The sequence below is a fragment of the Octodon degus genome, unplaced genomic scaffold, assembly GCF_000260255.1.
Source record: "Octodon degus isolate 3935 unplaced genomic scaffold, OctDeg1.0 scaffold00129, whole genome shotgun sequence".
NCBI classification, from domain to species: Eukaryota; Metazoa; Chordata; class Mammalia; order Rodentia; family Octodontidae; genus Octodon; species Octodon degus.
Window position 1 is genome coordinate 4,066,312 of NW_004524705.1, and position 12,217 is coordinate 4,078,528.

At 41.3% G+C, this 12,217-nt stretch overlaps 1 protein-coding gene across 2 annotated transcripts in view; it reads right to left on the reverse strand.

Moving 5' to 3' along the window:
- Window positions 1-12,217, reverse strand: part of Edil3 (EGF like repeats and discoidin domains 3) — a 468,998-nt gene that overhangs the window by 120,301 nt on the left and 336,480 nt on the right. For both annotated transcript variants that reach the window (XM_023700990.1, XM_023700989.1), the window contains 3 exons: window positions 9,467-9,622; window positions 8,038-8,182; window positions 3,313-3,497 (listed from right to left, as the gene is read on the reverse strand). In XM_023700990.1, the coding sequence (XP_023556758.1) occupies window positions 3,313-3,497; window positions 8,038-8,182; window positions 9,467-9,622 (486 nt within the window). The remainder of the gene's footprint in view (window positions 1-3,312; window positions 3,498-8,037; window positions 8,183-9,466; window positions 9,623-12,217) is intronic.

The following is a 12,217-nucleotide window of genomic DNA, read 5'->3' on the forward strand; positions in this document are numbered from 1 at the left end:
CGGAACCGGGGATTGAACTCAGGCCTTTGTGCTTGCCAGGAAAGCACTTATTCTACTGAGCCATCTCCCCGGCCCCCCTCTAGTTTATGTAAATATGTCTGAGTTTCTTTTGAGGTATAAAATATCTTGTCTTGGTCCAAAAGACACTAGGACTCTTGACCAATATTAGTTTTATCCAGCTCTTACGAGATATGATTTGAATGTTTACCATTTAAGAATACTCTATAATGACTAAAACATTTTATAGAAAAGGTTTATTTTCACTATTGTCAATACTAACACATGGAAGGAATTTTTTCTATGGTTCCTCAAAACAGGAACACAAAATGCTGTGTGTTAGTATAATTTAATTTCTATATTGCAAAAAGCCTGCTCATCAACATAACATTTTAGACATTAAAATAAAAATATTGATTAAAAATGTGAGCGGAGGGGACTGGAGTGCAGCTCCATGGAAGACCAGTTGCCTAGCCTCCTCCAGGCCCTGGCATCTATTCTTAGCCCCAGAATACACAACTGTATTGTGAGATAACTCTCAGTGAGACTGCATCAGCTGAGCTCTTACAATGAAGATCAAACCTGCATGCCACATAGGTGCCAATTGACAACTTGAATTATTCTCTGGAATAATTGTTTGCTCATTCATTCAAGAAATCTTTATGCCCTGTCATGTAGCAGGTATCATTTTAAACCTTGGGTTTGGGCCTGGACAGATGAGGTGCAGTTGGAGACCTCCTGAAGCCACCAGTTTAGTGTAGGGACACTCCGATGCAGCATGTTGAGGCTGCAGCAGAGAACTAAAGAGAATACAATGTCACAGCAGCCTCCTCTTCCCAGGGTTTTCCTTTATATATTTTCTGTTACCCACAGTCAGACTCAGTTCAAAAGTAGAAAATGGAAGAGGGAAAAAACAATATGTCAGTTTTAACTGGTATTCTATTCTAAGCAGTGAATGAAACACTCCTCTGCCCAGTCCTGCACAGGGCAGGAAATATACCCTTGTCCACCATAGCCCGGAGCCAGTAGTCACTTCACAGCATCTCAGTTAGCAGGCTGTCGTCATGTCATAGAGCTTGTGTCTCAGTAAGCCTCATCATACTTCACAAAGGCCCCGAAGCTGCAGAATAGTGTGAAGGTGGCATGGAGCCAAGCAAGACAGACAGACAAGTCAACTCTAACTCTCACGGGCAGTGGTGCATGCGTGTGCCGGGAGAAGGAGAGCACAGTGATTACCTTAGTTCTCGAAATTTGTTTCAGGAGTTTTGGGAAGACAGATGTGTTTGTATGGAGAAGATGGCTGGGGTTGTGTATGTCACCCAATGTGGAGTTTGTGAGCAGAAGCAAAATTTTGCTAAATGTTTTTATCAAGGACTGAATTGTTTATGCACCAAAGGGTTCATGAACTGAGGTATTACTGTCTATACAGGATTTGGTATGATCCATAGATGGGGGCGTGCACTGGGGTCTTGGGCTGTGGCCCTGAAAGATAAAGTGAGGCTACTGTGTAAAGAAAGGGCTTAAATCAGACACAGGCAAGAGACACTGGCAGCCGGACTCCCCAGAGAGAGGCCCTTCCAGAGTGCAGCTGCAGGGCTGTGCTGTTCTTTTCATCTAAGAGAATATTTATAACAGAACAAGAAGAGACAGTGCTTGGTAAGAGAAACTAGAGGACATTTAAGAGTGTCATAAAGCCGAAATGGAGCTAGATTATGCCAAGATTTTTAAGCCACAGTAAGGAATCTACATTTTATTCTGAGACTGACAGAATGGATCGAAAGACTTAAAACAAGAAGCACACACATGTGTATGTGTGAGCACATACATCCGCACACACATACACACACGCAAATAGAAAGTAGTTTTGCTTTGAAGAGTAAGGAGAGAAACTGGAAAGATTTTTTTGAGAAAATCACGGAAAGAGGATGACATTGTAGTGGTCTCATTGCAGTTGTGGCAGAGAGTGACACTATTTCAGGGTTGTTGGGTGTTTGTAGAAGTTGAAATCACCAGTACTGGCTCCATCATGTGAGCTTGTGGAGCTGGTGAGAGACATCAGTTGCAGCAGAACAGAATGAGGAAGAAGGCTCAGAAGGTTCCCTGGCGAAGAGCAGCCCGGAGGAAAGCAAATGTGATGACACGTTAGCCAAATAAAAGATTTTTTTTAAAGGTGAGGTCTTAGTACGAGAAGTGCTGCTGGTGCTCAGGTCACTGTCACACCGGGTGTTCTGTGATGCTGCATGGGACTGACACAAATAAATGGGGACACTTGCTAGGTAAGTGACCTCACGCAGTAAACAAACACACATGAGAAGAGGACAGGAAGCTGGGTGCTGGGGTGACGGACAGCAAATCTTCTCCCTGCCTTCGGGGGCAGCAGTAGGGCAAAGACGTGCGCAGCTGTCTATATGCATAGTAGCTAACAAGGAGCCCAGCAGAGCTTAGGAAGAACAAACATCCAGGCAGAAAGCAAAGACAAAGCAAAGGAAAAGTAAGGATTTCTAACTAGGATGAGAGGAGGGATAAGAATAAGTGAAAAGGCTTGAAAGTGGTTACTGATGAGCAGGTAACAGTTGTTTCAGATTTGGCAAAACACAGGTCAATCAGGATAGCTATTTTAATTGTGCTTGTGGCCTGTAGGCATTTCCACAAATTATCACAGAGTTGCTCACAGGCATGGCCCAGAGAGGCCAGGAGGGTATGACCTCATGGAATTGAGCTTTCTGTTTTTGTCAGGGAAAATATTAAGAAACGCATGCACACTTCAAAGCACTCCACAAGTAAGTGCATTTCATGGAGACTGGGTGTGAAAGCACTTCCCGGAACCATGCTTCATTCAAAAATTATAAATAGACGCTGCAGAATCTATGCTCCCCTTCTATAGGCAACTCTCTTAGGAGAGTGTAGTCCACTTGCTCTATTGCTTAGCAACCACAGGTAAGGAGCTAATAAGTCAGGACTCATGATGCTGTGAGACCACTTGCAGGTCAGTGGCATGGTTTCACTGTCCTTTCGATCCATGTTTAAAACAAATGTTAACGCAAGGTATTAGAACAGATGAAAATTAACATGCTGATTTGTGCACAGGCAATCAGGTAATCTACACACAGAGAGGGTTGGCACAGTCTGCTATGTCAATCTGATAGTTGCATTTCTAAATAAATACCAAAGTGAAAATGGCTCAAGACTGGGACTTCATAGGGATTTCTGCTTTAGCCATTTAGGTGTGCCACAGACGTGTGCATGTAACAGCGCAGACATTCGTGGAAGCAACAGGAAATTCTGTAAAGAGGAGGAAATGGGGGGTGTTATTACCTGCAGCCACTGAGACTGGTCGTTGTGGCCAGAGGTCCACGCATTCACCTTGCCCTGCTTGTCCAGCCGGGCCTTCCGGGGCTCCCAGGTGAACATGTCCATGTTGAGGGTCCTGAAGATGCTAGAGGCTGTGATCTGGTAGTCTTGGATGTGTCCTGTTTTCATTCCCAAAGGCTCTGAGCAGCCTGAAAGGAAATGAAAAGCTCCATGAGAAAAATAATTTATCATCCCGGAAACTCTCTATGCTCATTCAGGATAAGCAAGAGAAACTGAAACCGAATACTCTCCATCCCCCCAAAAGAGAGAGCATCTAAATTCAAAAGAAGAGGCTGCAATCAGAAAGAAGAAAATAGAAAAATAAGATAGCCAATTCAGGCCTCTGTGTGTGAAGCTATTTTGGAAACATTGAAAACAATACAGACAATTTAAACTATTTTCTTTTGATAGATGATTTTGCAAAATGAAAACCATATAGAAAAACTCTCTCCTGCCTCATTACCAGATGCCTCATAAGTGTTCTTTGCTTTTCAACAGTTTCATTGTGTCTTTAAAAAATGGGACATTTTCTCATAAAGCCTATTTGGTGTTTTTTATTTGTTTTCATAATCCTGCAAATGAAAATTCCCTCAGTACAAAGCTATCTTCAGAAATTGCTCCTCTGTTATATTCTAAACTGGACAGCAGTTTGTTGTCTAAGAAATATGTGCTAATCTTTATCACTGATTCTGGCTGCAGCGATATGGATGCTTGCAAAAAGCAGGAAACTAAGCCCGAGTCGGCACGAAGCACACCGCAGGCTCGGAGCACACGCAGAACATCAGCTGCTGGGCAACAGGAGAAACCAGTGCTGGGAGAACGCACTGCTAGACAGATCTTCTAGTACAGTCTTTTATTTTAATTAGATTCAGTAACCTTTGTGTTTGACTCTTCGTGAAAGAGTCTCAAATCTACTGCATCTATTTCCAAGCTTGATATAATGCAGAATTTGGATTTGTCTGCCACTGAGTACAAGTATAAACATTATATATATATATATATATATATATATATATATATATATATATAATTTACAAAGTTTGTAATACAAAGTCTGATCCTATTATGAAGCCAGCACAGGACTGAACCTTCTTTATATAAAATCCACCACATTGTGACCAAGAAGCTTGCAAGGTACGATGAGTTTGGTCAGGCAAGAAGCAGAGATTAAGCATGAATTTCTTTAATTCTGTGCTCCTCACTTTCCATTGGGTCCCCTCTCCTGGTTGCATGGCCTTATACCTATTACTTTTGGCCTCAGTTTTCTCATCTGTAAAATGGTGATAACAATACAAACTTCCTCTAAGAAATGTTCTATGAGGTTACTTCTTTTGCAAAAGTGAGGGGGACTAAGAGGTGGGGAGATAGCAGGAGGGAGAGATGGGAAGGGAACAAGGACACAGCAGGATGTGTTATGTGCATGTGTCAGCTCCCCACGACAAATGCAGCCATTGTGTACTACAGATATGTACTAACAAACAAGACTGCAAAATTGTGCTGAAAAAAATTAAGCAAGACAGAAATAAAGGGAAGGATACTATCCGTTGAAAACTTCCTTAATGAAATATTTTTAAAGCTTACTGGAGCAGTTAGCATCCAGGAAGTTTTCAACAGCTTGATTATTTAATAAAACTGACCCCGAAAGGAAGCAGGATGAAGCCACCAACTAGTAGCATATCTGCGAGTACACAGGAACATCCTTTGATGGGGGCAGTTGCTAAAGAGGACTCGTTTTAGTCAAGGCTAGAAGAAAAGTGCTTTAGAATTGGTCACTTATCACTCTTACTCTGGTGACTTCCTTCTGCTCTGCTCCACCATTCCTTGCTTCCTGAGGCTCAGCCATATTTGTCCTCTCCCCTCCCCATACCACCATGGGGTACTTTTTCTTTAAATTATGGCAAAAGATGTCAGGAAGGGTTGTTGTCTTACCACATGTTTTCTTGAGAAGAGAAGATATACATGCCAAGCGCATGATAAAAACAGCCCTCAAGTCTAGATGCAAAGTCTGAGCGAGTAAACAACCACGTATATATCTCAAGAACCGTAAGCTGATCAGCAGGCACAGGCTGGCTGTTTATCTCTGGGAAGTTCTAGGGTAATGAGTTCTGACTGCATGAGACATGTTAACCTATCCCTCTTCCCTACCCTTTCCTTGCTGTTCCCAAGTCTCTCTATAACTTTGCCTCATTTGTGGAAGAGATGTAAGAAAAAAGAAGGCCGTCCTTCTGTCCCTCTTGCAACATAACACAATACTGGATACCAGGATGTTCTGGGCTGCTGCGGGTGTATCATAAAATTCATTTCATATCCATTCAATTGTTCACTGCTTAGTGAAGAAGAAATATGAGGAATTATTTGTTCAAATTATTTGTTCAATTCTTTGTTCATAATTATTCTAATTATGGTTATGTACTATTTCAATCAAACCATAGTAAGCTGTGTCTATTTTAGATGATTTGGAAACATTCTTTCAAAGTGTCTGGGAAGGTATTAACTGCTGATCTTATTTCTAGTCATGCTTAAAAATCTCCTATCTGTTCCTTGAAATGACAGAGCAGGCAGCGCATTAGAATGCTGTATTCAACTTCAGGAAATAGTTTGGGACTTTTTCACTACTTCCGAGCGATATCGTGAACTTCTCTTCCTGGCGCGTCACATGTCACAGTTCCCTTCTCTTCCGCGGCATCCATGCATTTAAGTTACTTACTTCTTTGGCCAGTGTGGACAACTCCTGAAGAAAATGGAGTCCCAAGACCTAAGCTGATTATTTCTATAATGCAATTCTCTATTTTTAAAATCTACCATGGAGAAATATTCTCTGAATGTAAGTTGAAAATCAATTTGCAGGGTTGAGAGATGGAGCACTGCTTCTTTTTGAGAAGATAAAATCTGTAAATTGTCAGGTGTAACCTCTCGTCAAACTCAAAAGGAAAATATATTTACACCTTAGGGGTGTAGCTGCACCACGTAGGGGAGGCTGGTGCCCATGAATCAGAGACTGAAAAATCGGCAACGGGGATGTTAAGCAACTAACCCACGGGCTGACGGCGCGTCTCGTCATGTGGCGACCTCCTCGTGATTGCTTTATGATGAATGGCTTCAGGACGGCAGTGGCCTGGGGTGGTACAGCGACCTGCAGTGTCATCGTTGTACGGTAATAATTCTTCCGAGATTCGCACAAATCAATAAACCAGCTCAAACGACGAAAACAGGGAAGAGATCAGTTTGCGTAATGAATGCCACTAACACCGTGTGTTTGCTTCCCAAAACGTATAAGGGAGAATCAAAATGAGTCTTAAAAATAGACTCACTCTCCTGACCAAATCACTCATATATTTCTGTGGGTTCTCTGAGATTAGCTATTTTTAAAGCTGCTCTTTATTTCCCTAAATATCCTTTGTTCTAGGTATCACAAACAAGTCTAAGGAGAAAAGTCAGATACAGAGAACAGAGTTTAACCTATGAGTTTAAACCTCCCAGACACCTGTTTGCACGGACCTTGTGTGTTATTCTTGCAGCGAATGGATTGTAAAATATAAATTTTTGTGATATTCCAAAAACTAAGATGATTTTGATGACATTATTTGCAGTCTAAAAAGATGTGGCTAGCATGAATATATTGAGGGAAAAACTAGTGCATAAAATAATTTGGAATAAATATTTTGCATCAGTTTGGAGAAAAGTCATTGTTTTAAGTTTAGCAAAGGTATTTTCCATATTTTAAGTCTATAGTTAGAAAATGGCTGTGCATGAAATTTCTGTTTTCTCTGGGTTTTTGTGACAAAAATAGGTAAAATTTGATGCTGGCAATACAAGAATTACCAACCAAGTGAGTCAGTGTGAAACACCTAGGGGAAATTTTCTATTTATCTCAGAACAGAAATGGGAGGACTGAGAGGTCCGCTCCCTAGATCTTCATCTCTGGACCCAGCATCAGGACGCTTGCAGGACAAGGACTTCTTAGCACGGGGTGCTCTGCTGGACTGTCCTTGGGCTGGGCAACCAGAGTTTGCACAGTAGGCAGTTTTCCTGCTAAGCAGGACCCAAGAATGAATTAAGCACCCATATTTTTTTTTCCCGGAACCAGGGATTTGAACTCAGACCTTTGGGCTTGCCAGGCAAGCACTTATTCTACTGAGCCATCTCCCTGGCCCCTTAAATACCCATCTTGGTATTGAAATATTGTTCCCTAGGGTGGGATGATAAATTTGCAAATTTCACAAAAGTGTTAAGAAAAAAAAGAGTTCTTAACGAGTTCACTTGTGGTAGATAGGTAAAGACATGCATCACTTTTTCTGGGTCCAACAGTCTAAATATAGGCAGTCAGACAGATTCCATTTTTTACTGAGGTTTGTCAAAACATGTAAGTCCTAGGTACTACAACAAACAAGCAGGCATATCCAGCTTTGATGAGCTTCCCATGGGAATTTCTTGCACTGATTTTGACCATCCAATAAGAAACACTGCCCTTTCTAAATTAATTCTATTCTGTAGCATGTTTTTACTCGTTGTTTATTTGCTATGCACAAGTAAAAATGAACTATTTCTTACTAAACCATGCCCTTGATATTTTATAACAGCAATGAATTTCTATGAGTGTTGAAAATCTGCAGGTTAGTGGCGAACTTCACCAAGCGTACTTCTGATTTTTTTTTAAGACCTTACAAAAATAGATGGCATGAGGCTCACCTGACAGTTCGCAGCCCAGAAGTTCCATCCGCAAAGTGCAGTGCCTCCGACACACCTGGGGATACAGTCTCACGTATTGGGCTTTGATGGGTGGCGTGAACGAGTTCGCATAAGGCGTGTTGTTGTCCACATTTCCACGGAACACCTGGGTCAAGACGGAATCCAGACCTTTGCATTATGAGCTAGCATGGCTTCTTTACTTTGATACACTGATCCTATACCTTATGCCACAATACTTCAAAGACTATATTAAATAATTTGGGGGCCTGGAGTACTTATGGAAGGACCTAGCTATCACCAACGGATATAAAACCCATAAGTGAAATCCTAATTAAAACCATAAAACACTCTGGTTTATGACATAAACTATATTTCACTATGATCACTTGAGCAATTTTGAAGCCAAGTCTTCAGAGTCAGTGGAATACTTTTCTGGGATCCTTAAATGCTTCAACTTAATGTATATTGGTTTTTTTATTTTATAACTCAGTACTTCAACTTTTACTTTGGAAGGACAAACTTTTCACTAGTCCTTCTTGGTCCCTCTGTGTCTCTAATGCTACAATCAGACATGACAACTTGTGGTCTGACTGGTCAGGATTGGATCTTCACAATAAGATCCAGATGATTGGATAAGAGAATTATAATTATATTTATTATCCAGTAAAACATTATGTTTCCTTCTAAGAAAATTACTAAAAAGTGTCAAATCCATTAAATCTCATTCTCATTTTACCTTTCTGTAACCTAATAAAAAGAAAATCTTGTTTAAATCAACTGAAGAGGTTGATTGTGAACATCTTGCATTTAATTCCTTGTTTGGTTTTGCATAGGAAGAACTGCACTCATGAGATTTTTTAAATTAACATTTTTAGGATGAATTAATCTTAAAATTCTGAAAATCATAAGAAAAATTAAAGGAGATATCACATATTATATCCATTTCCTCAAAAATATATTTTCTGTAAAATGACAAAAATACACTTTCCCAAGATGAAGTGTATAAACATATAAACATTCTATCACTTGGTGGTGTTTTTCTAGTTTTCAGAAAAATCCTGTTGGTCAGTACTTACTTGATGAAGGAGAGCACCAGTGTGTACAGAAGCAATGAGGATGAAATTAAAAGCTGACCGTGGTTAGTGTAAAGCATAGTTGTCACTCATTAATATTCTACTATTTTATGCCAAAGTATTGGTAGGGACATCACCTAGCATTCTAGAAAACCTTAAAAGTGGCTGCCATTCTAAATTTTCACTTAGAGAAAGTCCTACACCCTTCGTTCCAGAGGCCTATTGTCAAGAGAATAATGATGCTTTGGAAGTGGGAGGCTTTCTGCGTGAGGCCTTCCCCAAGGCTCAGCCGCAGCATGCAAGCGCAGGAGCATCCTGAGACACCTCCCTCTCCTCCAGCAGGCTCCCAGGCTCACCCTGTCTTCGCTGGTCCCCTTCGCTTTGTACATGGCCCACGTCTTCCCGTCGTTGCTGTAGGCAATTTTGTAGGACTTTATATACTCTGGGCTCCCGATTCTCTTGGCTCCTTGGGTAATCACCCCAGTGACTCTCATTTTCCTTTGTAAATTTATCTGAAGAGAAAACATAATCAATAATACGCATTCTTGGATAAGGATAATGGCAGTTTTCATTTGGGGAATGCGACGTTTTTATTTCTCAGTATAGATTGTACATAATATAAAAAGCTAATCACGATTCTGTGTTCTGTTTTCAGATAAATGTATCAAACAGGCACACTTTCACTCCAAAAGCTCCATAATGAAATTCATTTTAAAAATAAAAGCAATGCTTAAAAAGCATTGAACAGCGTGTCTATCCTATAGGATAGAAGGAGAGACCATAGTCAGTTGTTAAATAAGAACATCTTGGTAAACTAAAGACGCCTTACTAAACTAATAAATGGGCATACTGCCAATATGAAATCTCAGTATTATTACTGTACAATTTTAATGTCAATGTGATTTTCAATGCATCGCAACAGATTTAGTCCTCAAAACTTTCCACTTAAAACACGAAAATCTCACAAAGTTCTTTGAACACAAGAATACGAAGTGGTGACGGCAACACCAAAACCAGCGCCTCCGGTGCCCGTATGTCCACCCTGCGATCGCTGACGCGCCCTGCGGAGGCTCCTGGGGAGCTCCTCCCTTGCCCCCCAGCAGCCGCCTCTCTCCTCGTTCCATCCCGGGACGCGTCCTACCCGGGACATACTGTGTGTTCCCTCCATTTCAAATCAGTTTAAGGCAGTTTGTTACAGCAGTCATAGACAACTGATGAGATATTAGTATTTCCTCAGATATAATTAGGAATCTCTTCTTGATACATATAATGATTAAATAAGCGCTGCAATGCAAAACGCTTTTATTCTCAGCATGCACGTTGAAGCATCGTGCGCGCTTTCCCAGGCCCTGGCGCGGTCCGCACGCAGCAGGGTCCTCGCAGCTCCTACGACTTTGGGACTCCACGAGGAAATCACAGAGGACAGGAGGGAGGAGACCCGCCGCTCAGCGGGTGACTGAGCTCCGAGGCTCGGATCCTCACTTCCCACACGAGCGAGCGTCCCGCGTGTCCTCCCGGGCTGCAGCCCCGGCTGGTTCCAGGCTTCTCGCGTGCGGAGACAGCCGGGGAGTGGAGGGACCGCGGCGCAGGACAGTGGCCTGCGGCCTCCCCCTGCTGAACACAGTACCCTGCTCCTGCCCTTCAAACGCAGACCTCGGGAACAACAGCCTTAGATTAAAATTCTGGGTCAATGGCCCACTTTTTCTTCAACAATGCTGAGTGAATTGACAAAAATGCTCAATGCAGACCTTCGCATGCAATTTGGTCTCCTCTTTTGGAGGCTCAAAAAGAGAATACATGCCACGGAAGTAAATCTTCCATGTTTGGTATTTGTTTATGTTGATCTTACTTAATCCTCTAATGATTAATTTCGGAGTCCTTGGTGTGGAGCAGGCAGCTCCTGCACAGTGCTTCGTGCCGCGCTTCAGGTAAATCACCACAGCGCTAGGGAATAACATTCCGTTGGCCTGTGTACCGCGGGGGGCAGCTGAAAGCACATTTTTTTTTTTTTCCTGCTTAGGAAGCCAAATTCCACATTTTAGCACATTCCTTTTCCAATTATCTTTTATCTCATTTCAATTACCTTGTTTATACCTCTTATAGACAGCCAAATTATCTTTGCTAGAATTTTGGCTGATGAGCTATACACTGATTTTCTAAAGCTTAACGTACACACCTACAACACAAAACAAAACCTGAGTTTATGTTTATCTCTGAGTCATTAGAAATTATGTCTTAAGAGATTCATATTTGCTGTCATGTTTAAAACTTCTGAATGCATAGAGCTCTACATAGGAAGCAAACATCCAACTTGAACTGCTTCTGCCTTTATTATATAATTTTGATTAAATAACACTGTTTCCATTAAATACAAAGTAAAGACAAAAAATATATTACAGAATGCAGATTCTGGGATTACTAAATTTTAGTGATTATTAAGGCTTAGAGTTTTGATTTCTCGTATATCTAGCATGATTAAGTTTAGATACTAGGATATTTAATATAAAATGGCTAATAGTTCACTTTTGAGATTATAATCAAATTTAGTACAAGGACCCTAAGCTACTGTAAAACATAAACTCTGCCTTAAAGCGACAGCATGATTGTAGAAATGAGTCCACAGCGAACACCTGCAAGCAATCCCTTACCATCCAATTCCAACACGATTTTTGATCTCTTATGAAAACAGTCGCTAGATGTGATCTTAGCTGTATGAATCACACAAGCCACCCTGCTAAGGATCTGCTGGGAATTGCATTGGAAATTCCTAAATTAGTCCAGGACCTTGATGGGTGACTAGACAGGAAATGATGTGTTTCCATTTAGGTTTTGCATTCTAAAGAAATTATTGCCACACTGGGCAGCACATGCACTCTAATTTTGAAGAAAAAAGGCATATTTTATGAGTTTTGAGCTAATTATACCCTGAGGAATACAGGTACAAAGAAGAGTCACACAGATCCACTTTCCCTCCACATGGGCTGAGGGTCTCAGGAAGCAGAAAGCTTGGGGCCTGGTTCTCCCATTGCCTCTCCCGCCTACACCATCTTGGCTACCTTGTCTAGGCATTTTGAAGGCCAACTTTCTCTCTTGTAAAGGACATGTTC